Source organism: Gnatocerus cornutus, chromosome 1 (assembly GCF_029298725.1).
Source record: "Gnatocerus cornutus isolate USDA-ARS CGAHR chromosome 1, icGnaCorn1.1, whole genome shotgun sequence".
Taxonomy (NCBI): domain Eukaryota; kingdom Metazoa; phylum Arthropoda; class Insecta; order Coleoptera; family Tenebrionidae; genus Gnatocerus; species Gnatocerus cornutus.
The window spans coordinates 33129410-33153303 of NC_142233.1; the positions used below are offsets into that span (position 1 = coordinate 33129410).

The following is a 23894-nucleotide window of genomic DNA, read 5'->3' on the forward strand; positions in this document are numbered from 1 at the left end:
GTTTCGACAATTGTTAATTTCTTATCTATTCTAAATATCATTTTTCTACGATCTTATATAAAAGTGACGTATTCTATATAGTTAGATGGTTGATGTTTTCGTAGATCCATTTCCGAAAGTAAAAGTCACTAGTGTGATATGAATATATCCGCACAGACCTGTCAAAACTGATTTGTCAAAAAAGACCTAACCAATTCATTTTTATCATTATGCATGTTGTTTTATAGTGAATCATCTAGACATTTGAAACAAAAATTCAAGAGTTACTTTTGTATTTGAAAATAACTGTCAATTTTGACAGGTCTGTGCGGATATGTTCATATCACACTAGTAACTTTTACTTTCGGAAATGGATGTACGAAAACATCATCTTTCGGAGTCATTTAACTGTGTGAAAAATTACACTTTCATATAGGGTCGTAGGAAAATAACTTATTTGAACCGTAAATAACTAATAAATTTGAAACCAAAACAACCATTATGCTATTTTTTTAATTAAATTATTTACAGAAATACTCTTCAGAGGCCTAATAGCAATGCTCTAAAATTATAAATCGATCTATCGTACATTTTTTGAGAAAATTGAATGTTAAATTTAAAAAAAATCTATTAAAAAGTTTATTTTTTTTTGTTTTAACTTTATTAATTTCAATAGAAAATGTCAAGAAATCGTGAAAGCACATTCTATTTACAAAATTCATTTTGTTCGCTTGGTTATTTCAAAAATCTAAATATGCGTGTAAACTTTTGCGGAAAATGTTTCGGTAAATCCCTTGAAACAATTTAACATTTTTTTGATTTTTTGAAAAGTACGATTTATAATTTTGGACCTTTAGGCAATATTTTTGTTGTGCAAAGTTGAATAAAAATCCTAGGAAAACGGATGTTGCGACCATATTAGCTTAAGTTTGTTTTTTAATTTCATAAATATGTTGGCAAGAACTTGTAAAATTTATTTATTTAATTTAAGATTATTTGATTATCTCTTTAATGATGTATTAATAACAAAATTCAAAAAAAGATCAAATAAAATTGGGAAAAAATGTAGGTAAACATGGTGTATTCGCATTTTTTTACAAATGTGTGTCCTGACCTGTGATAGAACAAAATGGATTATAAAGTCACAATCTTGAGGTCATTCAACTTCAGATATGAGGTTTTCAGTATTTTTTTTCTAAAATTTGTTGACTAGAGCACACGCACACTCCGCATACAGGACGCTGCTCCTGCTCATCCTCATCTTCGCGCCGCATTTGGGCAAGTAACATTCGCTAAACACAAAAAATAGATAAGACATTTTTTGTAGAAAATTTAATTGCCAACATTTTTTGTTACTTTTATATTGGCTCTAAAGTGAATAGTTTAGAAGATAAATGAGGAAAACAATTTTTGGAGATGTTTACCCCAATTTTACGGAATGAAGCTCCCACGTAGGTAGGAAAACTTTTTTTTATTTAATTCCGGATGCCCTTGGTATTTTTTTTGTCAAGTTTCAAAACTTTAATAATTTTTTTTAACTGTCATTTTCGATCTAATTCCTCTGAACTGGAGGTTTCTAATGCTACTCGCCAGGAATCTCTCGTTTTTTAAACGCTCTAGAAGCTCCTGTGGGTTTAAACGAACACCTGTATCTCATTATGCTTGTGAACTCATTGTTTGAAAAATAAAAGCCCACGTCCTCTTGACTCGAAAAACCATTTCTAACGAGCGCACCAATCAGAATAATTAAACAAATAAATATTGTCATTGTAAAATTTTATCGTCCATTTTATAACCATATTGTTCTCCGTTAAATAGCTTTGAAATTTTCAAATCACGACTATTGTATTTCTAACTATGAGAAATCTCCTGCTGGTCCTTTTTCTAAACACTCTGCGTTTCCGTAAGTTTTTTAAAATCCAATCGCCAACAATTTAAGACTTCTTGTCCAGTTTGGGCTACCGACGTGACGTCGCACCCCAACTGGAACCTCTTGGACCATGAAAATTGTGGGGAGAGCGTATCCGACAGGATCATCGGCGGAAAACAAGCAGCCCTCGGGGAATTCCCCTGGATGATTAGAATAGGGTACAACCGGGTTGGATATTTCAGCAATAAAAAGATAACTTTCAAGTGTGGGGGCTCCCTCATCAACAGCTTATATGTTCTAACAGCAGCGCATTGTGTCAAAGGTCTTGACGGCGACGAAATGTAAGTTACTCAAGCTCTTGGACTTCTCCCCACGCGAGCATTTCAGAGCAGTCGTCCGAGTTGGGGAGTACGACGCCAACAGCCCCGTTGACTGTCAAAACAACGTTTGCGCTCCCCGAGTGCAAGATTTCCAGGCGGAGAAGATCATCCCTCATGAAAAGTACCAAACTCCGAAAATGAGGAACGACATTGCTCTGATCAGACTGAATCGGCCAGTGAGGATCACCGGTGAGTACTTTTAGGTGTTTACAATCAGAAATTGATTGTTTTTTCTAGCTTATGCCACCCCCATTTGCCTCCCCCACGGAGGGCTTCTCACGAAGGACCAGACCGGTTCCACCATGCATGTTGCTGGATGGGGTATGATCGACTCGGCAACGGCGAAAACCAGTCCGGTGCTCCTCCACGTCGGAGTGCCCATTGTACCACTAGAAAAGTGCAAACACGCGTTGTCTAGCTTCGCCCCCATTGGAGAAGGCCAACTTTGTGCTGGAGGAGAAAAAGGACGCGATTCCTGCGGCGGGGACTCTGGAGGTCCTATCATGGCCCCCGCGGCGGTTGACGGGCCTCCGAAGTACTTCCAGTTTGGGGTCGTCTCCTTTGGGGCTTCAGAGTGTGGTAGCGACCTTCCTGCTGTGTACACCGAGGTTTCCAAATATGTAAAGTGGATTTTGGACAACATTACTTATTAGAAAAATGTGTGTAGGCGGTTTTTTTACTTCGAGTAGGTACGGATAGTTTATTTTTGCCTTTGTTATCGTTAAACTCAAGTAATAAATTCTGCTTTATTGAAGAATTTTTATGGGGCGTGAGCTCAAATGCAGCTATTAAATGTATCGGAAAAACTAATTGGAATCTCTAATGATTGCTTTTTGTGTTTGATTGTGTTTAGAAGAACTCATTATATTTTACGGTCCAACTAAAAACCGAAAAACAAGTTTTATCTCAAATTATTTCTTTAATGTTTTTATGTTTTCACCAAACTTGATAAACTTGCAGTAACGCAATAGTGGGCGACAATCAGCACCTCGTGGTCGTTAATATGCCGCTTATCGCACTCGCTACACAATATACACTTTCCGAAAAGCGAGGGAAATTTAAAAGTTGGCCAAACTTCAACTTTGACATGCCTAGTTCGAGATTAAAAAATTTTCAGCAAATGCCGTTAAATTAGAAAATGGAAGAAGACGCCGATGCTCCCGTCCTCGACGAGCAACAAGCCCCCTTACCACGTCCAACACGAAGTTTTTACGTCTTCGAAAACATACATCTTGTTTTTAACCACAAATACTACCGAGAAACGGTGAAGAGTGTAATTTTCTTTTTACTTGGCTTAAAAGTAGCGTCTGAATGTTATCAACTTGTGATTCCAATAAGAGATTATGCACCGTTCAAAGGAATGTGCGGGGGCCGTTATTGATAACAAAAGGTAAAAATAAAGTGTAAACGCAAATGAAAGTTTTATTTCTTAGCTTCTACAATTTGTTTATCATTTGAGACAGTTTCTTCGTCCTCCACGTCGCTATCAGACGTGCTGAGCTCGTCGTCGATCCACAGTTTCGGTTTTTTCTTCTTTACTGCGCTTTTCCCGTCGTCACTCTTCCGTTTTGTACTGCACGACGCTTGTAATCCTTGAATAACCGCGTCCTCAACCTTCTCCGGGAGATCGGACCTCAATTTGTCGTACTCTTCGTCTTTAAACTCGTGTTTTGGCTGCTCAACCAGTCTCTCCAACTTCTTCTGTTTCTTCTCAAGAGCTTCCTTTTCACGCTCTGCTTGTGCATCTATCCACTTCTTCAGTCTTTGTTCTTCGTTTATGTCTCGAAGACGGCGGCCACTGAGGTCTCTACACGCCTCGCGATTGGTGGTTTTTTCAATTTGGGCCCCAATTGCTCGGAGCATGGAGCCGAAGCCCCCTTTACCCCCAGAAACGCGCAAGACGATGTCAATTTTACCCCGACAAGCAACATTGCCGGAGATTTTTCTCCCGTTGTTTAAAAGGTAGAAATCTGTGAAAGGCTAAAATGACAGTTAGAAGTGAGGTTACGTTGAAAAAATTGTACTTACGATCAAACGGGAGGCCTTCTCCAGAGTTGTGGGGTTGGGGGCGGTAAAAAGTAACTTGTTTTCATAATAAAATTCCATCGTGGGGTGTTAAAACAGCGAGAAAATACGAAAATTGGTAAACGTCAAACTGACGTTTCTAAACAAACGTTGTGATCACGTGAACCAAAGCAAAAGTGGTGATTGGACACGTTTGTTATGAGCGGAGTAGTGGCTAAAGCGCCTATTCCGGTATTGCAAAAACGTTGTCGGCACATTAAAACATTACGACACATGTGGTATAAAAATCTAGTTTTTATTCATTAATATTCACATAAACAAAATTCGTTTTTTTCTACATGTGGGTCATTTGAATTTCGTCTGCTTTACCGTTGGCGATCTCTGGCGGGTGCTCCTCAACTTTGCTCCTCTTCATTTTATCAGCAAAGTACATCCACCTGAAATTAACTGATTAGCAAAACCCAACTCTTAAGAATTCTTCTTACATCACTACAAATATGCAAACGGCATACAATATAGCGCCGAAGTAAAAGTACGCAGCCGGAAGAATATTCGTGGTGCTCAAATATAGCCTATTGTACAATGGCGCGGCTATGGCCGGTCCTATGGCTTCGCATATTCCGAATAAAGACTGCGCTTTTCCTAAATCATCAGGAGAGACTATTTTGGTGGCCAACGATCTAATGGCTATAGTGGAAATTCCTGTGATTATACTCACAGCGAGACCTAAAATTGCCACTGTAGATATTTGAAGTGAAACCGGTTTTTATACCAATGTAGAGCATCGTGACTGTTTGCGCCAACCCAAAAACAATGTTTGATAAGATTTTGTCGACGAAGGTCGCAACGATGATCATCAAGTCGCCCATTTCCAGAAACTTGGTGAATAAGGGAACACCAATCAAGGTACCTTAAAAAACAATTAGGTTGGTAACACTGTTTTTTACCAACATTCTTACCGACTAGATGCACCACAGTGTTGATTGTGAAAAAATAGCTGAGTTCTAAGTACGTCCATCCGAAGAATTTTTGTACATACAAGAAGAACACGGTCCCTTCCCCTAAAATAGTGCTTTTTGAATGTCTGTTATGTTAAATTTCAAGCAGTTGCACCAACCTACGACCACGGTGCTGTAGACAAACAGTATAAGCAACACTGCCACTAAGAAAAGTCTGTTATTCTCCGGACTCTTCTTCAGGAGGAGATTAAAAGTGTCGATGGCGTGCTTGGGATCGAACGCATCGGCAATGAACGATTTTTTTGACATAACTTCCGGTTTCTTCGGTTCTTTGATCCAGAAAATACAGTAAAAAACCGCGAAAAGATAGCAGAACACTGCAATGGAAAGTACTCCATAGTACCCGATTTGTTCGAAGAGAATTCCACTGACTGCTTGTCCAATAGGCGTGCAAATATTAAGAACAATCTGCACGACGCCTACTCGTAAAGTTCGCATTTCCACACTGCTAACATCAGCGATATATGCGAAGACAGCCATGATAATCATTGTTTGTCCCCCGAAGAACGACGGTACTACAGTTTGCGCGATTCCTTGCGCCGCCAGCGGCCACTCTTTCATGAAGACGACGCACAGGATGCACCCAGCCACCGCGAAAAACTCCCCTAAGATGGGCAACAACAGAAAGGGCTTCCTCACTTTATGCCGATCGCTATAACTCCCTAAGAAAAGCACCAAGATAAGCGGCATCACACTCTGCAGCGGCAACTGCCATGAATGCATATCCCCAATCAACTTCTGGATTTCGTCGTTCTGCACCGTGAAATTCTCGCTGTTCCCGCTAAGAATCACCTCACAGACATCATCAGTCAAATTCAAGTCCGATTTACAACTCTTTTCGTACTCGAGGTTGATCAGAGCAGGCTGGCAGACGATCGATGCCATCAAGTAGGCGGCGATAATGGGTTCCACGGTGATGACTTCTTTGATGTAAAGAAGGCGTTGCTTGTTTGTCATGGTTTTGAACGTCTTTTGTTTGGGGTGGAGATCGGCGACCGACGCGGTCACTAGATCGGCGGTTGAAGTCATTTTTTGACACTTTTCACGACGCGTTTTTGTTTAAATCATGGTATTTTGATGTTTGCGCGATTACTGATGCACGGTTCTCACAAGAACCTGTTTGGTTACTCCGTGGCCTTTAAGGAGGATGTGGTAGACGAGAAAAACGATGAAAAAGAGATGCATTCCATCATTTGACGAATTAATGGGGAACTCTAGTACTTATTATTATCGGCGGGGAGGTGGAAGGTCGCGTTAACAAACACGCAATTATTACGGAAGAAAATTTTCAAGAATACTAATAAGCGAGTTTTAGAGGCTATTATGCGATGGCTATTTTTAATAATGTTGTTATAAACAAATGACTACACAATTTGTAAGATTAGATTACATACAGCGAATAAACATAATGCTAATGATAATTTTTATTAATTTTTTTTTATTTGACGTTCATTTTACCTCATAAAGAATGTGGTGGATCAAAAACAAACCACCGCTGTGTCCATCATATAGCCCTAAAATTTTTAAGTATGTTGGTAGTCCTGACTGTCAAAATTGACCAGTTACAGCGTTATCAACATACAACTACCGCTGGGTTCATTATTTGGTCCTAAAAGTTTTAAGTATGTTGGTAGTCCTGACAGTCAAAATTGACCGGGTACAGTATTACCAACATAAATCTTACATTTGATTTAAGATTACTCAAGAAACAGTTAAATTATTGAGAATGAAAATTTTACCTAATAAAGAAAGTGGCAGATCAAAAACAAACTTCCGTTGTGTCCATCATGTAGTCCTAAAATTTTTAAGTATGTAGTCCTGACTGTTAAAATTAACCGATTACGCATTACCAAATTAAAACTTATCTACATTTGATTTAAGACCACTCAACAAACGGTTAAATTATTATGAATAAAAGTTTTAGAATGTTGTAGATCAAAAACAAACTACCGCTGTGTTCATTATTTGGACCTAAAGTTTTTAAGTATGTCGGTAGTTTTGACTGTCAAAATTGACCGCTTACAGCATTACCAACATAAAACTTAAACTTGATTTAAGATTACTCAAAAAACAGTTAAATTATTAAGAACGAAAAATTTTACCTAATAAAGAATGTGGTAGATCAAAAACAAACTATCGCTGTGCCCATCATTTGACCCTAAAATTTGTAAGTATGTTGGTAGCCCTGACTGTCAAAATTGACTGGTTACAGCTTTACCAACATACAAAACTTACACTTGATTTAAGATTACTCAAGAAACAGTTAAATAAATAAGAATGAAAATTCATGAAACCTTTAAGCCGCAGCCGCAGCCGCAAACTAGGTATTTCCGTTTCCTGTCAATATTTACGCTTCAGTTTTAAAGTGTGGTTGAATCAGCATAGCGGTGATCGTCTTATATTGGTATTTTCCTAAAATTATTATTTCTATTTAAGTATACTTTTTACGATTTGTTCGAACGTATTTCTTTTTTAATTTTAATTTGATAATGCTGAATTTTCAAGGTCACTAACAACTGAATGTTATTTGTTTAATTATGTGCTTAATATTGTTGTATTTCATTTATTGAAATTGTAATATTTAAATTTAAACAAAAGTTCAAATCTACTTTTTCACAATCAAGTGTGTCACGGGTCGAAGTGCATTTGTTGCAATTCGAATATCCCGAGCAACAAATGCACTGTCAACATAATTTTATTAGATTAAAATCCATTTTTAATGTCACGTGACACTTCAATTAACCTCCACGTGTAATTACTGCATTCATGCGAAGATATAAAAGTACACACGTTCTCAAAACTAACGCCAATTTCTCATTAGCTGTGTCACAGCTTGTACGAATCCCAGCCGTCTTGATTTTCTGAAAATGCCGCTTGATCTTTACTACATGCCCGAGAGTGCTCCCTGCAGGGCCGTACTTTTAGCGGGAAAACTTCTGGACGTGGATTTCAATCTAAAATTAACTGACCTACTCAAAGGGGAACATCTCTCGGAAGAATATATCAAGGTAAAAATGCACGTCGTCACGAAACGCATTAGTTTCTTTTTAAAACATTTTTATTGATTTTGTTGGTAGATCAATTCCCAGCACACAATTCCCACTCTCGTGGACGATGGGTTTGTTTTATGGGAAAGTCGACCCATCATGACGTACTTGGCTGACCAGCACGGTAAAGACGATGGTTTGTATCCGAAAGAGCCCAAACAAAGAGCGCTTGTCGACCAGAGACTGTACTTTGATGTGGGGACTTTGTACGGCAGATTCGCAGACTATTACGTGTGTTATTGTTGATATTAATACGGGTTGACAACACTGTTTTTTCTAGTACCCCGTCATGTTTGGAGGCGCGGAGTTTGATGCGGCCAAGATGCATAAAATTAAAGAAGCTTTCAGTTTCTTGGAAGGTTTTCTGGAAAACGAAGAGTTTGTCGCTGGGAGCCAGCTCACTCTTGCTGATTTATCGATTCTAGCGACTGTAACCACGTACGAAGCTATGGATTTTGATCTTTCTAGTTATGAAAATGTTGCTGAGTGGTTGTTTCGGGTTAAAGACGTTGTTCCTGATTATGAGGGAGTAAATGGAGAAGGCGCGCTTTTGTTCAGAAAGATGGCAGACAATTTAATAGAAAAGTATTAACACACATAAAAAAACGTAATAGTAAAAACACTTTTTGTTAGTTAAAAGAACAAAAAAGTTTTGAAACTTGTATAAATGGTGGATGCGCCGGGGTAAATTTGTACCCTGTAAACTAGAAATTGTACGAAATGTTGGAAATGTTGTTTTATATTGTGGTAGCACTGATAAAATAATTGGAAAACAACACTTATGAAATAACATCACGATAAGTCAGGTCTCGATCAATAAATCAAAAATACTAAAATTTTATTGTCAAGGTCTGACTGCTTTTTTAATGTTCACCCTGTGTTTCTGTACGTTCTCACTTTATTAAAATGTTTAGAAATAATTGAGAAGTCACATGTAATTGATTTAATCTGAATAAAGAATAATTAAATTGTTAAACAAATTCAAGTAATTAATCTTCTGAAAAACATTTTTAAGAGCTGTAACTCTAATAATTTTAACGCTGCAGAAGTCAAATTTAAAGAAGTTACTAAATTATTCTCAGTTATTAACTGCGCTAAATTTCAAAATTTTAGAGCAGAAGCGACAAATTTTAGAATTTTTTATTTGAATGATAAACAAAAAATACTAAACTAAATAAAGACTTTTTTGTAAAAAATCCTGTAACTCTGTCAATTTTAGGACTAAAGCAGTGATATTTAACACATTACTAATTTCGACTTGCTAATTATCTGTGCTAAATTTTAAAATTGTACATCGAAAAAGACAAATTTCAATTTTTTTATTTTAAAGATGAACTAAAAAAAACTTATTTTATTACAGATCGTGTTATTCTGTCAATTTTAGCACCAAAGCAGTAAAATTTATGGACGTTACCAATTTAGACTTGCTAATTATTTGTGCTAAATTGTAAAATTATAGACCAAAAAAACAAATTTGAATTTTTTTTATTTTAAAGAAAAACCGAAAAAAATATATGGATGCCAATTTACAATAAGAAAGTTGAATATCGCCCAAAAGATACTAAGACATCTAGAAAAATTCTAAAATCATCAGTTTATAAATAGTAAAAAAAAAACATTTAATTTGTTTTTAAAATTTTTGAAATTGGTTCATAGATAAAAATTCACCCTGTATTTTATTAAAAATTGTATAACTCTGTCAGTTCTAGCGCCAAAGAAATAAAATTCGGAGACGTTACTAATTTAGACTTGCTAATTGTCCGCGCTAAATTGTAAAATTATAGACTAAAAAAGACAAATTAAAACAAAATATATTTTTAAGATGAACAAAAATGCTTATTTTATTAAAAAAATGTGTAACTCTGTCACTTTTAGTGCCAAAACAATGAAATTTTTGGACGTAACTAATTTAGAATTACTTATTATTAATGCTAAATTATCAAATTATAGATTAAAAAAACAAATTTTATAATTTATTTTTTCAAATATAAATAAAAAAATGAGTTTTTAACTAGTAATATTAACATCAATCAATAAAATTTAAGATTTTTTTCTAGTTTTTCGTTATGTGAAAATTTTGGTGTAATAAAATAAAATAAAACGCAGAAGTAAAATCAGCATTATAAGATCTATTAGAAATCAATCTCGCACAAAACTGCTGGAAACTAGTAGTGCTATCAAATCACTCTTAACAGTTTGTTAAATATAACTATAGAACTTTAGAAGATTTAGAATTTTGTTTTCTTTTATTTTGTCTTCAAAAGAAAGTGCAGTTGCATAATTAAGAAGACATACACAATGTTATATATTATTTATAATATTATATGTATTAAAGTTAGTTTTTTTTGTAAGCTTCGTGCACATTTCCGTGCGTAAAATAATACGGATATTCCACTAAATGCTCCATAAAATAAATTTATTTTGAATTAATGTAAACAGAGACCCCTGAATAAACAGCTTTGCAGATCTAAAAATACAAAACAAGGGGTCAATTTGGTCGCTATTTAGCGACGTTGCTAAGGTAGCCGTGATGTGAGTGGCGTTGCTACTTCGCAAACACCTTTAGCGACGTCGCTAAATAACTTGAAATTGACCCCTAAGAATCTACCCTTTATAAGCACATAAAGTTTGTAACTTACAGCCATTCCCAATCTATTATTAATGGCAATATTTTGGGTAAACTCAACCTTTCGAGTTCGAACGCTGTTAGTCATGACATTTAGAATTATCCGTCTATTTCCAGTATTCCACGAATACCAATTTGATTGGTAAAACAAGAAAAATATATTTCGAACCTAGAAAAATAATTCTTGTCCGTTAATCAGCGGTTTAAAGGTCCATCCCTTTCCTCATTTTTCAAAGTTTGTCCTGCAGCGATTATTCTTACAAAGTGAATGACGAAGTTATATAAAAAGTGCTGCGGCAAATTTCTATTGTGGACGATTCTGTAGAAATCTAATAATTTAAGTCCAGAATTCAGATTAAAATTGAAATTCTTACCTGAAAAAAAACCAAGGCATTGGCCAAACCCACTGCAATTCCACCAATACTGTACATAACAATCCAGTTGTTTATCCTTTTTGATACATTACTTATAATTCTTTAATCGCAAGTTGTTTTAATTAGATTAACGAAACTGTTTACCTCAAAAATTCAGAATGCCGCTTCGTCAGAAATTTGAGTCGAAGCTCAATAGTTTCTTGGTACATTTTATCCCAAATTAAATATTTATCTTCATGGTTATAATCGCAGGATATTTTTTGTATAAGATCCTCAAAAAGATATATCTGAAATCTGACTTGGTGTAGTCCGAATATAAGAGTACAACCAGGAAATTTCAAGGAAATATAGTCACCGCAAATGCCAATTTAAAGAAGATTGTAGGTAAAACGTAATTTTCAGGAAACAATCTTTGAAGAAGTAAAACAGGTAAATTCGTTTCTGCATCACTTTTATCCGGAAAAGCAACTAAAGACGCCCAAGCAAATCCTAATCCAATAAAAAAAGATGTGCTGTTCTGAATAATTCGTGCTTCTTTTCTTATTTTTGATCTTATTTTGTCATCAAAACGGTCGAACGACCAATATTCCATAACATTCAATAATTTGTCTAAAATATAAGGTTGATAGATCACCATAGATAAGCAGAGTACGCTCTGTGTGAGATAAATTGTAAATAAGACATGCAATCATATCGATTACTTACCCAAAGTGTTTGCAAGAAGTAACACCCGTACTTGATAAAACGAATATCAGTGAGATGTGCAATAAAGAAAAATATGTAAAGAGATAAAATCAACAAGTGAAAGCATAGAAGAAATTTAACTAAAATCATTGCCGGCCTTGCTTGATAACTTTTAAAACCCAAAAAGTAAGCCAATTGTATAAAGTCATTTTTAGTGCGGTTTGTAAAAGTACTTCACAGCGGAAATCGTCAACGTCCGACACTAGCAAGCATATAATTTAAAGTACACGTAATATAAAAGGACAAAAGTATTGACTAATCATTAGTGTTTCAAAGTTAATTCAAAAGTTCACACAGTTCAATAATAAATTATGCAAAAATTATTTTTGTCGTTACAAAAGAAATAACGATAATTTTAGTAGTAATTATATGATCAATTCATGTGTTAATCTCAAACATACGTTACAGTCTCTCTCTTTATTAGAGGGATTACAATCATTATTGTAAAGAGAGAGAACAACGAGATAATATGTCTCAGCTCCAAAAGACATTTTTCCTCAAGAATTGACTGATTTCCAAAAGACCAATTATTTTAGAAATCAACAGGATTTGAAAAGGCTAACTTAGATACCTGTAATGAATAATGCCAATTTTGAATAATAGATGGTTTCACAAGCAACTGACTGAAAGTTTTTCAATAATTGCAAAATACAGGGTGTAATAGAAATAAGTACACAAAATTAAACTGGGTTAAGAACTCAACAACTTTTCTTAATATTTTTTTTTTGAAATCGCATTTTAATAAACCTATTTCCATAACACCTGCGTAATGATAAAAAACATAAAGTCTAATAATATACTTGTTAATGTGCACTGAAGATAACAAAAACAAGTTTATTTCGCAAGAACTGCTAGAGTTGTGTTGTATAACTAGCTCTGTCGAACAACCAATCACAGAACAGCATTTTAAATTTGGCGCCTACAAAAAATCTTTGCGGGAAAAATAGCCTGTAATGTCGTTTTTTATGTAATTTTGTAACTTCGCCCATATGAACAAAAACCGATTTGAATTTGTCGAATCAAGGAATGGCAGGCTGCGTTTACTCAAAACATTAATAATTTGACAGTTCTATTGTCACAAATGTCAAGGAGATTTTTGCAATTTGCAAGAGTTTAATTAATCGTGAGATTTTAATGCAATTTCGTCTTCTAATGTGTGGACTTTTGACAAAAATTAAGAGAATAGAAAATTGTTCCAAAGTGAATTTTAGCGCCATAGCAATGAAATTTGAAAACAGCAATAAAATTTGTGGACGTTACTAATTTAGACTTGCTTATTTGCAGTGCCAAATTGTAAAATTATAAAGTCCAGCTCATTACTATCAGTCCATTCTCCTGTGTAAATTTTCGAAAATTCTTAGGTGTAAATCAGGCTTTTAAATCTTTAGGGAGAAAATTGGGGGAAAATTGAATATAACGATTTTTGAGGTAAACACGTTGTCAAAGTTGAATGTATTAATCAATAACTAATTAAACATTTGTTGCAACAGGAAGTTTTTAATAGAGATTTAACAAGTTTTGGGAATATTGTGCAAGTTGATTAGCTTCTACGCATGCTACAATTGCGTCAAGGTCAAACGCTCTTACTGCCAATTGTTACCGATGAAAACTGCTAGGGGCTGCTGCCAACTTAACTTTTTACTGATTGGACCGATAGTAATGAGCTCTGGTATAGACCAAATAACACAAATTTAAAAAAAAATTACTTTTATGTAGATTAATTTGATATTGCAGGAGTTAAAAAAAGTTAGCGCTTTGCTGCAGAGAGAACATTGAAATAATTTTTCAAAAGATGCTTTATTTCTTACATAAAAACCAGCTGAAAACAAACTTCTCAAACAAGTTCTGACAGTTTTAGGATGACCACCAAACAAAATATATCGACATTTGCCTTAACATCCTTCATAGTGGTTGTAAACCGAAATCTCCCATTAAAAAACGGAAAGTGCCCATCAGTGGTATCAATCCTAAAGTTTTTAATGGAATAATTCCCCTTAAACAAACGTCTTATTTCTGTGACACCATTAAAATTACCTACGAACAGCAGGAAGAGGACACCGATCAGGATGAGGCATCCCTGCATTCTCATAAATCGGCACCCAATAACTATTGAAATTTTTCACCATAAATTTACAAAAGTTTTTCTGATATCCCAAAAACGGTATGGAACTCCATCCCCCATCACCCCATTTCTCCACACTCATAGAACCGGCGACATTTTCATCCACAGGTCGTGAAAACGTGAAGTCATAACTCAAAGCTTTGCTGGTGCGATTGTAGCGAACGAATTTTAAGTTTCTTAAGGGATTCTCGAGTCTGTTGTTGTTGGGGCAAACTTCCACGGTTTCAATCTCAAAAATGTACTCTTTTTTAGTCTAGAAAGAAACTCAAGGGTTGAATTTAGGGGTGAAGTGTAAACTTACAAAACCCGAAAAGGCGCAGGTTATAACGGCTGCGAAAACGAATGCCAGCGGCTTCATAATTACACGTGATGCTAACAATGCGACATTTGATAACAGAATGAAATTGGTAGTTAATATTAATGTTGTTTCTATTAATATTGTTGTTGTAGCTTTAATGTTATCAATGCTGCGGATCTAAAAATGAAGATGTAGTGATAAACAAATTACCAAATTGTGAGTTCACATCTAGAAAACTTGCTCTATTGGTTGTAGCGTTCAATGGAGCTTGTCGGCGAGCAAAGCGAGCTATTCTTGCAGCAATATAGCCTCTGACTGTCTTTAGTCACACAAATAAAAAATGAAACAAATATCAATAAACTGATTTATTCTCTAGGTTTATTATTAGACAAGTTCTGACACTTTTATGATAACAATCATACAAAATCCGTCCTCATTCATCTCAATGTCTCTCAAAGTGGTTTTAAACCTAAATCTCCCAGTAAAAAATGGAACATTTGCCTGAGTAGTATTCATCACGTAGTTTTTAACCGAATAGTTACCCTAAAACAATTTTTCTAATTATTCTTCAGAATTTATTATTTTGTTACTAACAGGTGGAACCGGACACTGATCGGGATGAGCCACTCCAGCTTTCTCATACAAATCCACCCAATAACTCCTGAAATTCTTCACCATAAATCGACAAATATTTTTCTGGAGCCCCATAAACGGCATACTAATCCACCCACCATTGCCCCATCGTTCAACTTTAATAGCTCCGGCAATTTTTTCGTCTATTGCTACAGGAACGGAAAAGTCGAAACTCAAGGCTTTGTTAGTTCGGTTGTATCGGACGAATTTCAGGTTTTTAATGGGGACTTGGAGTTCATCGTTGTTGGGGCAAACTTCTATATTTTCGATTTCATATTCATATCTCTTTTTTATCTAAAAAACGAGCTGTAGAGTTTATATTTTGACATTTTTGAGAGTACAAAAGCCGAAAATGCGCAAGTTAGCACAGTTGCAGCGAAAACGAATTTTAGAGGCTTCATAATTGGACTAATGAAGTTTTGAGGTTGGATGGATGTTGTGACCATGCTGATAACAAAACGAGATTTCTAGTTAATATTAATTAATATGCGGTTTTAGGACAAAACACGCAATATCTGTGCAGTGGATCTAAATGTGTGTAGACAAACGGACCCATAATATCATATTTTATCTATTCCGGTGTATCAACCATTTTCAGAATTTGTCATACGTAGCTGAAATTATAGGGTTTTGAATATTCGATATTTTGCTAGCATAAATTTTAAATTTCAAAATTTCGCGCCTTATATAGTCCTGTAAAAGAAAGATCACTAAACGTCATTTTTCCTGCAGAGAATTGTTGTAACCACCAAATTTGAAATGCGGGTTTGTGATTGGTCGTTCAACATAGCAAGTTACACAACGTTGATTTTTTTTTCAAGTTTTGCAATTTTTGCCAAATGTCAAACAAGAACTGTCACATTTAGGAAATTGTCACAAAATTAAGTAAACAAACCTAATTAGTTTTCCTAATTTTTACTCATTCATAACGATTGCCAATGTTGCCAACATGAATTTTAAACTAAAACTGTCAATACTTTTTGATATGTTTGGTAGATAATCGTTCTTTAAGACAACCTCTTAAAGACAGCAGACTTTCTTACAATTACCAATAGGAGACAAACAATGTAATGTCAAGCTGTCATTTTTTAACATTAACGCTAATCCTTGATTTAAAGCAAGTTTTTTTTAACTAATAGAAATGACGACTGAAGACTTTTGGCCGAAATAGTACAAGTCTCATACCACGTTTTTTTTACAAATTAAGCTGTGTAAAAAAGGCTTTCAAAGTAGGCATAATGATAATTATTATTGTTGACGTAATAATGACATTAATAAAACAAAAGGAAAACATGACAGGGATGTATGTATAATGTTCGAGAGAGTTTTAAACTTTCTTTTATTTTAAAATGCGTCCGTAATGTACAAAACATATTTACATTGTAGGTACAGATCACCCCTTGTAGGTTAATTATAATTTTTACGTGTCTATTATCGGCAGTTTTGATAACGTAGTTATTAGTAGTTCAAAGTTTAATTTTTGGATTACAATGTCGTTCAACTGCTGTACCACTTTATTTTGGCCGCGACTGTATTTTGCAATGACTAAAAATCTTGTCAGTTGCTTGTGGGTCCATCTATTAATAAAAATTGACAATCCTCCATTACAAGTATCTAACTTATCCCTTTTAAATACTGTTTATTTCTAAAAATTGCTTCTTTGTAAATCAGTAAATTCTCTGCAGGAAAAATGACGTATAAAGTAATCGGTGACCCTGGTTATCACAAATGTCATGGGTTAACTTTAATAAGACGGCAAATTTGAATCAAAACCAAAAGTTACTTTTATTTCTTTAAAAATCACACTTTTATCCTGGGGTTAATACCAACATCCGACTCCTCATACACCAAGAACTCATAATCTTTCTTCACACTTTGATTTTTATTCTCTTTATTAATGAAATGGAACCCAGGCTGATTGGCCCAACCAACCGCCAGAAGTTTTCCTATCCGATCTTCACCTCCAATTTTCACCCGTCCAATCAAATAATTCCCCCAGTTGTTCTCATGACCACCAATAACCAAATCTTTTCCTTTCAAATCTTCTTTTATAGTCGCATGACTCGATGGGACCCAACTAAACAGCTCTTGGTTCCCACAAAGAATCTACAAAAACTAATAAAAAAAGGTACAAACATGACGAGACTCAACTTTAATGTTTTTTTTATGAAGACGCGCTCCGTCCATTTCAGCGTAAACATTTCTACTTCCTTCGTTAATTTGCACGGGTACCAACCCTCCAGTGGTGTGAGTTTCGAAGACTTGCCCTATGTAGATATTTTCGCCCTTTAGGTTGGTACCGGCGGCGAAAGCGTCCGATGGGATGGTACCCCTGTACTCCCTCCAATAGTACCCCTCTTGCAAGTACACCCCTGGCACAATGGTCACCAATATGGTGACGAAGAGTCGCATTTTTTGAACTTCTTCGTATGATGACACTTGTCTGACTGGTTTATTTGCGCACTGTTTGTGATAAAAAGCATAAACACTTTTATCTGCTATCGGAAAGACTTTATTTACAAAACAATTTTAACAAAAATAAAGACTATGCTCTGATTTTTTGTAGAAGAGAAATTCAAACTCAGTTTCCACTTTTTTTCCCCTGTTGTCCTTGTCAATGATGTTAAAAAGAGGGTTTCCGTGTGCATCAACAACGATAATTTTCCCCACGCGATGTCCTCCCTCAGTTTTCACCCGTCCGATCAAATAATTCCCCCAAACTACTTCATGACCGCCGAAAACAACAAATTTTCCCCTTACATCGTCTTCCAGGGACGCGTAACTTGTTGGTGACCAGTCAAACGCGTCCTGATTACCACACAGAATCTGAAAAAAACTGTTTATTTTGTGTACGAAACTAAACACACGTACTTTAATGTCTTTGTCGACACGTTTAGGCCCGTTTAGTTCCGCGTAAACGTGAGATTTCTTCGGATTTATCTGTGCCGGTACGAGTCCTCCACCACCTGCTTGCAGGTCGACTTGGCCTATGTAGATGTTGTCGCCATTACGGTCAGTTCCAGCGATAAAAGCGTCCGTTGGAATGTTATTGGGCATGTAGTCGCGCCAGTAGTAGCCTAAAATAGACGAAGAAGTTCAGTTTCGGTGGTTTGGGAGAGAGGAGTTACCATCATCAATAGCGAGAGCTGCTGAAGCCACAGCCGTTAAAATGATTGTAATGTAAAACTTCATTTAAGAAAATGGTCTCGCAGCAAACTGATCACATATAAAAACTGTTGTTTCGGATTATAGAAGTTATAGGTTATCACTTAATCACCAGCTCTGCTTTATACAATAATCAAATGAAGAGTTAACTCTTCTGGTACAATGATAGAAGCACTTTCGAATAATGATTCTTAAAATGTTGTTTTATTGTCGTTTTACAAAGAACAGTTTCAAAAATTTGATGTGGTTTTTCTCTTCTAGTTATGCCTTTTTGGGTGTCCTCGACGGAAGGGAGGCCGCTTTTTACGCCCCTCTCTTTGGAACACCATAACTTCATAGAGCCCAGAGCTATAAACATTTTTATTGTGAGCAAAAGAGAAATACGCTGGTATGGATGATGGCACTGGTCCTATTCTAATTGCGTTCTTGTAAAAAACGCGTCCGATGTAGACAATATCATCTTCGCCACTTCCTCCACCAATTATTGGGTTCGATCCAATTAATTGCACCTGAAGATTGTCAAAATTTGCTCGCTGCCAGTTCACTGAATCATAATCGCCACATAAAATCTGCAAAAAAAGCTAAAAAGTTTGATTCTGCGTTACAAATTGCATACTTTAATGGACGAGTTTACGGCTTCTATGGTCATTTTATTGAGAGAAACGGCCTGGACAGATGTGGAATTAGCATGGAGAGTAACTGGTACTGTTTCGTTCGTGCAGGTTGTTACTTGTCCGATGTAGATGCTGCTACCGTTGGCGGTGTAGCCGCCTTCGAGAGCGTTTTCGGGGATTTCTCCGGTGTAGTCTTGCCAGTAATAGCGTTCTTAAGAAATTTAATTGATTACCGTGGAAGGAATTTGGAGTTTAGTCTCTTAAATATTAACTTACTTTCTTGAAAATGCGCTCCTGGAGCAAAAAGCATTAGTACTAACACTAAAAGCTTCATTTTAGAATACTGCAAAACTCTTCTCTTCAAGTTTTTAACTGAAATTGTTTCCTAAATAAAATTAAGTTATCTTATCATGCGTACGCAAATAAATTTCTAAGAATTCATAAATCTATTTAAATGCTGTTTACGACTTGATTTTTTACATTGATTTTTTAGGATTTGTTATAAATTAATCAATAGATTTTGGGTAAATTGGTGGATGCGCCGGGTCAACACCGTTAAAATCAGTTCATATAAAGATTGTCAGTTCTTCAAAACCTTGACCATCGAACATTTATTTTTATTTAATTCAATGTAAAAAAACTGCAACCAGTAATTCAGGTCGTTATATTTGATGCTCTAAACACTACAATTTTAAACAATAAATTATTTTTGTCGTATACTTCTAATTATTGATTCTTGCGGGTTTTCGAGGGTTAAGTCTCCTTAAACGCAAAGGTCTTTTAAACAGCATAATTTCAAACACCGCCGAGAAGTTAGAATCGCCTTTACGCGCAAAACGAAAATCAGCATGACCAACAGGAGATGCTAATACTGGTTCTATTCCAATTTCCTTCTTCTAAAAAACTCGTTCAATATAAACGATCCAGTCTTTGCCAAAATTTTCTCCAATAATTGGATTTGATCCTATCAACTTCACTTGAATATCAGCAAAGTTAACTTGAACTTTAAGTTTTCAAAAAAAGTAGGTATAGTTTCAATTTGGCGCAGTATCAAGGCAGTCAAACTAAACAGCAATGTCTCCAACAGAAAACAGCCAAAAACTCCTAAGTGAGAAACTGTGCTAGATTTGAAAGTTAAATTAAATTTATTCTCAAAACATCAAGATTGCCAAAGTTGGTAAAAACAAAATATTAAAAACGTGACAGTTAACGAGATGGTTACTACATAGAGAGCAAGGAGATATGTATACACGAGGTCAATCTTGTATGCCGTGCGTCGAAAAACGCGAGTCAGAAATCGTCGCGAGCTTGCCGGGCTCTGCAGTTTTAAAAGCTGCGCAGTAGCTACCGCGCAGCGGTCCATCAGCTCGCGACGCTTTTTGCCACCAATCTCGTGACCTAGATTACTCTCCTGTTTCCAGGCTTCATAATAGAGAGTTGACGTTATTTATGTTAATGCAAACAATTTAGACAGCCTGTACATATATTTTATTTTCGACACGTAGCCATCACACACTCATAAGACTCATTGACCATAAGAATGCCATTTCTCTCAATTTTCAAATAAAATTTGGATAACTGCAGGTTATTTTTGGAGCAAACTTGGGTTGTTCTAGTTCATTTGAAGCAAACTCAACATATTTGGGCTCATTTTACGTGGAATGTCACATTGATTCCAAAACCAAAAATTTTTTTAACGTACGTCAACAAATAACTAAGTTCGTGGTTTGAATTTTTAAGTTATTGCCAGAGGGCCAAATTTTTGAAGGTTCTAAACAATTTGTGCTTAATATCTCAAAACTACGACAGATCGAAAGAAACGGTTTTTGCCATCGTTTTTCTTGCAATTTTTTAGCTAAGAAGTAGTACTTAAATTTTTGTACTTAAAAGTTTTCCGAAAAAAATACACTACTAAAACTACGTTGAATGTCTGAGGTCGATCTCTCGCTTATTTTTCGAGCAAACTTGCATTGTTAGGCCTCATTTTACGCAGAATATCACGCAAATTCCAAAGCTAGGTTTAGAATCGACGTACAGCAAAAAATAACCGAGTTATAGCTGTTTCGAATTTTGGGTATTTGATTATCAGTTTTTCAAATGTTTAGAGCCCAATATTTTTTTATCTCATTTTACGCAGAATTTCACGCAGATTCCAAAACTTAAATTCGACGTACAATGCAAAATAATCGCGAACGACTGTTTAAAGTTTTGGATTTTTGATTTTCAGTTTTTCAAATGTTGCTTGGGATAAAAAGCATAAACACTTTCATCTGTATTGGAAAGACTTTATTTACAAAACAGTTCTAATAAAGTTGAACACTAGACTCTGAATTCTTATAGAGGAGAAATTCAAATTCAGTTTCCATTTTTTTTCCTCTGTTGTCCTTGTCAATGATGTAAAAAGCAGGTTTTCCGTCCCAACCCACGACGATAATTTTCCCCACGTGATATCCTTTCTCAGTTTTAACCCGTCCGATCAAATAATTTCCCCAAGTTACTTCATGGCCGCCGAAAACAACAAATTTTCCTCTTACATCGTCTTCCAGAGACGCGTAACTTGTTGGTGACCACTCAAACTCGTCCTGATTACCACATAGAATCTGAAAGAAACAGTTATTTTGCGTATGAAACTAAAGAAGACCCGTACTTTAATGTTTTTGTCGACGCGTTTAGGCCCGATAAGTTCCGCATAAACGTGAGATTTCTTCGGATTTATCTGTGCTGGTACGAGTCCTCCACCACCTGCTTGCAAGTCAACTTGACCTATGTAGATGTTGTCGCCATTACGATCAGTTCCAGCGATAAAAGCGTCCATTGGAATGTTATTCGATGTGTAGTCGCGCCAGTAGTAGCCTAAAACAGGCGAAGACGTTTATTTAGGTGGTTTGAGAGTGAGAAGTTACCATCGTCAATGGCGAGAGCTGCTGAAGCCACAACTGTTAAAATTATTGTAATAAATAACTTCATTTAAGAAGACGGTCTAGCACCAAACTGTTCACAAATAAAAACAGTTGCTTCGGATTCGAGGAGTTAAAGGTTATCACTTAATCACCAGTTCTGTTGTATACAATGATCAAATGAAGAGTTAACTCTTTTGGTACAAATGGTGGAAGCGCTTTCGTATACTGGTTCTTAAAATATTGTTTTATTGTCGTTTTACAAAGAACAGTTTCAAAAATTTGATGTGGTTTTTCTCTTCTAATTATGCCTTTTTGGGTGTCCTCGACGGAACGGAGGTCGCTTTTTACGCCCCGCTCTTTGGAACACCATAACTTCAAACACTGCCGAGTCGTAAGATCGGCCATTACGAGCAAAATAAAAATCGGCATGACCAATAGGAGATGCTAATACTGCTCCTATTCCAATCTCGTTCTTGTAAAAAACTCGTCCAATATAAACAATCCCGTCTTCGCCATAATTTCCTCCTATAATCGGATTTGTTTCAATCAACTTCACTTGAAGATCATCAAAGTTAACTTGAACCCATGAAAAGAATTTCTCGCCACATAAAATCTACGGAAAAAAGCTAAAATGTTTCATGCTTTGTTAAAAAAATAGTTTACTTTGATGGATGAGTTTACGATCTCGATGTCGCGTGTATTTAGAACGGTGACAAACACAAACGTGGAATTTCGATAGAGAGTAACTGGTAGAGTTTCATTTTTGGAGTTCGTTGCTTGTCCGACGAAGATGCTATCACCGTTAGCGTCGTATCCGCCTTCAAGGGCGTTGTTGGGGATTTCTCCTGTGTAGTCTTGCCAGTAGTAGCGTTCTAATAAATTTTAAATAATCATTGTGGCTAGAAATTAGATGTAACATTTTTTATAAAAACTTACTTTCTTGGAAATGCGCCCCTGGAGCAAAAAGCAGTAATATCAACACCATAAACTTCATTATAAAGTAGTATTAGTGTCTTCTCTTCAAGGCTAGTACAAGTTATAATGCGAAATTATATTTCTAATAAAAAAATATCTTATATTATCATGCATATGTAAAATTATTTTATCTTATCTTATCTCAAATGTAAGTATATTTTGTAGAGTTTACATATCAATATTCAATAAAAAAAATAGAATTAGGTTGAAGAAAATTTTTATTATAGTTCAGCCAAGTTGGTCTGAGCCACCATAAAAGCATAAAAATTTGCGGGCTACCGCAACGGGACAGCTTCAAAAGATTCTCAAGTGCACATAATGAGGGTTTATTTGCTCAAGTTTGCACCCTGCGATAAGAACAGCATCCCTAAACAGGCCAGATGTCTTGTCATAAATGACAAAATACCGCAAACTGTCCGGGTGCGGTTGCCGTCTAATTTTTATGATTTTATGGTGGCTCAGGCCAACTTGGCTAAACTATAACTTAAATCTCTGGAGATTTAATTTAAAATGGTGGATGCGCCGGGTGAAAAAAATAATTTATAATAAAAAACATTTATACAACCATCAGTTTTTACAGTATTTTTCACTATTTTTTTTTTGAATAATTATTTTATTTTCTTGCAAATACACAAAAAATTGAAATCTATTGTTTTTAGTAACATACATATTAATTGACCCCTCAGGGTGTTAATCACATCACTCTGACGTCACACGCTCCAACAGACGTCTCACTTTATGAACACACCCCAGTGCCTCTATTAACAGGTTCGAAGCAATCAGTGCTCAACATCTCGAAAACTACGACAGATCGAAAGAAACGGTTTCCGCCATCGTTTTTCTCGCAATTTTTAGCTAGACTTTTCAAAAGTCGAAAGTTGGTTTTACTTTACTACCTCACAGATTGTAATTTTAACTCATCAGAACAAGAACTTGCAATCATTGTAAGTAACAACTGTACAAAAAAAATTACATTTTGTTATTTTTATAATAAACCAATACAATAAAGAAAAAATTACAAAGATGGTATTGTCGATAACTATCATACTTTTAACAAAAATCCGAAAATTTCCAGAAATCCTGTTTTTTTATTAGTGTGAAAACAGAAACCTGTAATAAGTAC

The 23894-nt window shown here is 35.5% G+C and overlaps 11 protein-coding genes across 11 annotated transcripts; 2 read left to right on the forward strand and 9 right to left on the reverse strand.

Annotated features, from left to right (window-relative positions):
* The first annotated feature begins 1836 nt into the window (after positions 1 to 1836).
* On the forward strand, positions 1837 to 2893 carry LOC148181905 (spaetzle-processing enzyme-like). The gene is made up of 4 exons (XM_088050675.1): positions 1837 to 1882; positions 1932 to 2190; positions 2237 to 2418; positions 2467 to 2893. The coding sequence occupies exons 1-4, from the start codon at positions 1837 to 1839 to the stop codon at positions 2880 to 2882; spliced, it is 903 nt and encodes a 300-aa protein (XP_087906801.1). The 3' UTR covers positions 2883 to 2893.
* Positions 2894 to 3633: 740 nt separating this feature from the next.
* LOC148181906 (splicing regulator SDE2) lies at positions 3634 to 4430 on the reverse strand. The gene is made up of 2 exons (XM_088041697.1): positions 4258 to 4430; positions 3634 to 4209 (listed from the first exon to the last, which is right to left on the reverse strand). The coding sequence occupies exons 1-2, from the start codon at positions 4333 to 4335 to the stop codon at positions 3652 to 3654; spliced, it is 636 nt and encodes a 211-aa protein (XP_087897823.1). The 5' UTR covers positions 4336 to 4430; the 3' UTR covers positions 3634 to 3651.
* Positions 4431 to 4530: 100 nt separating this feature from the next.
* LOC148181907 (lysosomal proton-coupled steroid conjugate and bile acid symporter SLC46A3-like) lies at positions 4531 to 6494 on the reverse strand. Its single transcript, XM_088034401.1, has 5 exons — positions 5372 to 6494; positions 5214 to 5315; positions 5027 to 5164; positions 4740 to 4980; positions 4531 to 4691 (listed from the first exon to the last, which is right to left on the reverse strand). Exons 1-5 carry the CDS (start codon positions 6300 to 6302, stop codon positions 4589 to 4591), a joined length of 1515 nt encoding a protein of 504 aa, XP_087890527.1. The 5' UTR covers positions 6303 to 6494; the 3' UTR covers positions 4531 to 4588.
* A 1118-nt stretch (positions 6495 to 7612) lies between these two features.
* On the forward strand, positions 7613 to 9255 carry LOC148181908 (glutathione S-transferase 1-like). Its single transcript, XM_088036493.1, has 4 exons — positions 7613 to 7677; positions 8095 to 8281; positions 8351 to 8551; positions 8601 to 9255. The coding sequence occupies exons 2-4, from the start codon at positions 8141 to 8143 to the stop codon at positions 8910 to 8912; spliced, it is 654 nt and encodes a 217-aa protein (XP_087892619.1). The 5' UTR covers positions 7613 to 7677; positions 8095 to 8140; the 3' UTR covers positions 8913 to 9255.
* A 4587-nt stretch (positions 9256 to 13842) lies between these two features.
* On the reverse strand, positions 13843 to 14565 carry LOC148181909 (uncharacterized). The gene is made up of 3 exons (XM_088049761.1): positions 14488 to 14565; positions 14107 to 14439; positions 13843 to 14057 (listed from the first exon to the last, which is right to left on the reverse strand). Exons 1-3 carry the CDS (start codon positions 14542 to 14544, stop codon positions 13899 to 13901), a joined length of 549 nt encoding a protein of 182 aa, XP_087905887.1. The 5' UTR covers positions 14545 to 14565; the 3' UTR covers positions 13843 to 13898.
* An 82-nt stretch (positions 14566 to 14647) lies between these two features.
* Positions 14648 to 15563, reverse strand: LOC148181910 (uncharacterized). Its single transcript, XM_088050688.1, has 4 exons — positions 15459 to 15563; positions 15079 to 15411; positions 14875 to 15027; positions 14648 to 14803 (listed from the first exon to the last, which is right to left on the reverse strand). Exons 1-4 carry the CDS (start codon positions 15561 to 15563, stop codon positions 14648 to 14650), a joined length of 747 nt encoding a protein of 248 aa, XP_087906814.1.
* Positions 15564 to 16877: 1314 nt separating this feature from the next.
* On the reverse strand, positions 16878 to 17629 carry LOC148181911 (uncharacterized). Its single transcript, XM_088037196.1, has 2 exons — positions 17269 to 17629; positions 16878 to 17223 (listed from the first exon to the last, which is right to left on the reverse strand). Exons 1-2 carry the CDS (start codon positions 17527 to 17529, stop codon positions 16918 to 16920), a joined length of 567 nt encoding a protein of 188 aa, XP_087893322.1. The 5' UTR covers positions 17530 to 17629; the 3' UTR covers positions 16878 to 16917.
* Positions 17607 to 18355, reverse strand: LOC148181912 (pfs47 receptor-like). The gene is made up of 3 exons (XM_088037184.1): positions 18246 to 18355; positions 17989 to 18194; positions 17607 to 17943 (listed from the first exon to the last, which is right to left on the reverse strand). Exons 1-3 carry the CDS (start codon positions 18307 to 18309, stop codon positions 17647 to 17649), a joined length of 567 nt encoding a protein of 188 aa, XP_087893310.1. The 5' UTR covers positions 18310 to 18355; the 3' UTR covers positions 17607 to 17646.
* A 112-nt stretch (positions 18356 to 18467) lies between these two features.
* Positions 18468 to 19275, reverse strand: LOC148181913 (uncharacterized). The gene is made up of 2 exons (XM_088037206.1): positions 18899 to 19275; positions 18468 to 18851 (listed from the first exon to the last, which is right to left on the reverse strand). The coding sequence occupies exons 1-2, from the start codon at positions 18929 to 18931 to the stop codon at positions 18540 to 18542; spliced, it is 345 nt and encodes a 114-aa protein (XP_087893332.1). The 5' UTR covers positions 18932 to 19275; the 3' UTR covers positions 18468 to 18539.
* Positions 19276 to 21167: 1892 nt separating this feature from the next.
* Positions 21168 to 21909, reverse strand: LOC148181914 (uncharacterized). Its single transcript, XM_088046373.1, has 3 exons — positions 21800 to 21909; positions 21544 to 21749; positions 21168 to 21496 (listed from the first exon to the last, which is right to left on the reverse strand). The coding sequence occupies exons 1-3, from the start codon at positions 21861 to 21863 to the stop codon at positions 21200 to 21202; spliced, it is 567 nt and encodes a 188-aa protein (XP_087902499.1). The 5' UTR covers positions 21864 to 21909; the 3' UTR covers positions 21168 to 21199.
* A 177-nt stretch (positions 21910 to 22086) lies between these two features.
* Positions 22087 to 22843, reverse strand: LOC148181915 (pfs47 receptor-like). Its single transcript, XM_088049301.1, has 3 exons — positions 22733 to 22843; positions 22460 to 22668; positions 22087 to 22409 (listed from the first exon to the last, which is right to left on the reverse strand). The coding sequence occupies exons 1-3, from the start codon at positions 22788 to 22790 to the stop codon at positions 22095 to 22097; spliced, it is 582 nt and encodes a 193-aa protein (XP_087905427.1). The 5' UTR covers positions 22791 to 22843; the 3' UTR covers positions 22087 to 22094.
* Positions 22844 to 23894: the final 1051 nt, after the last annotated feature.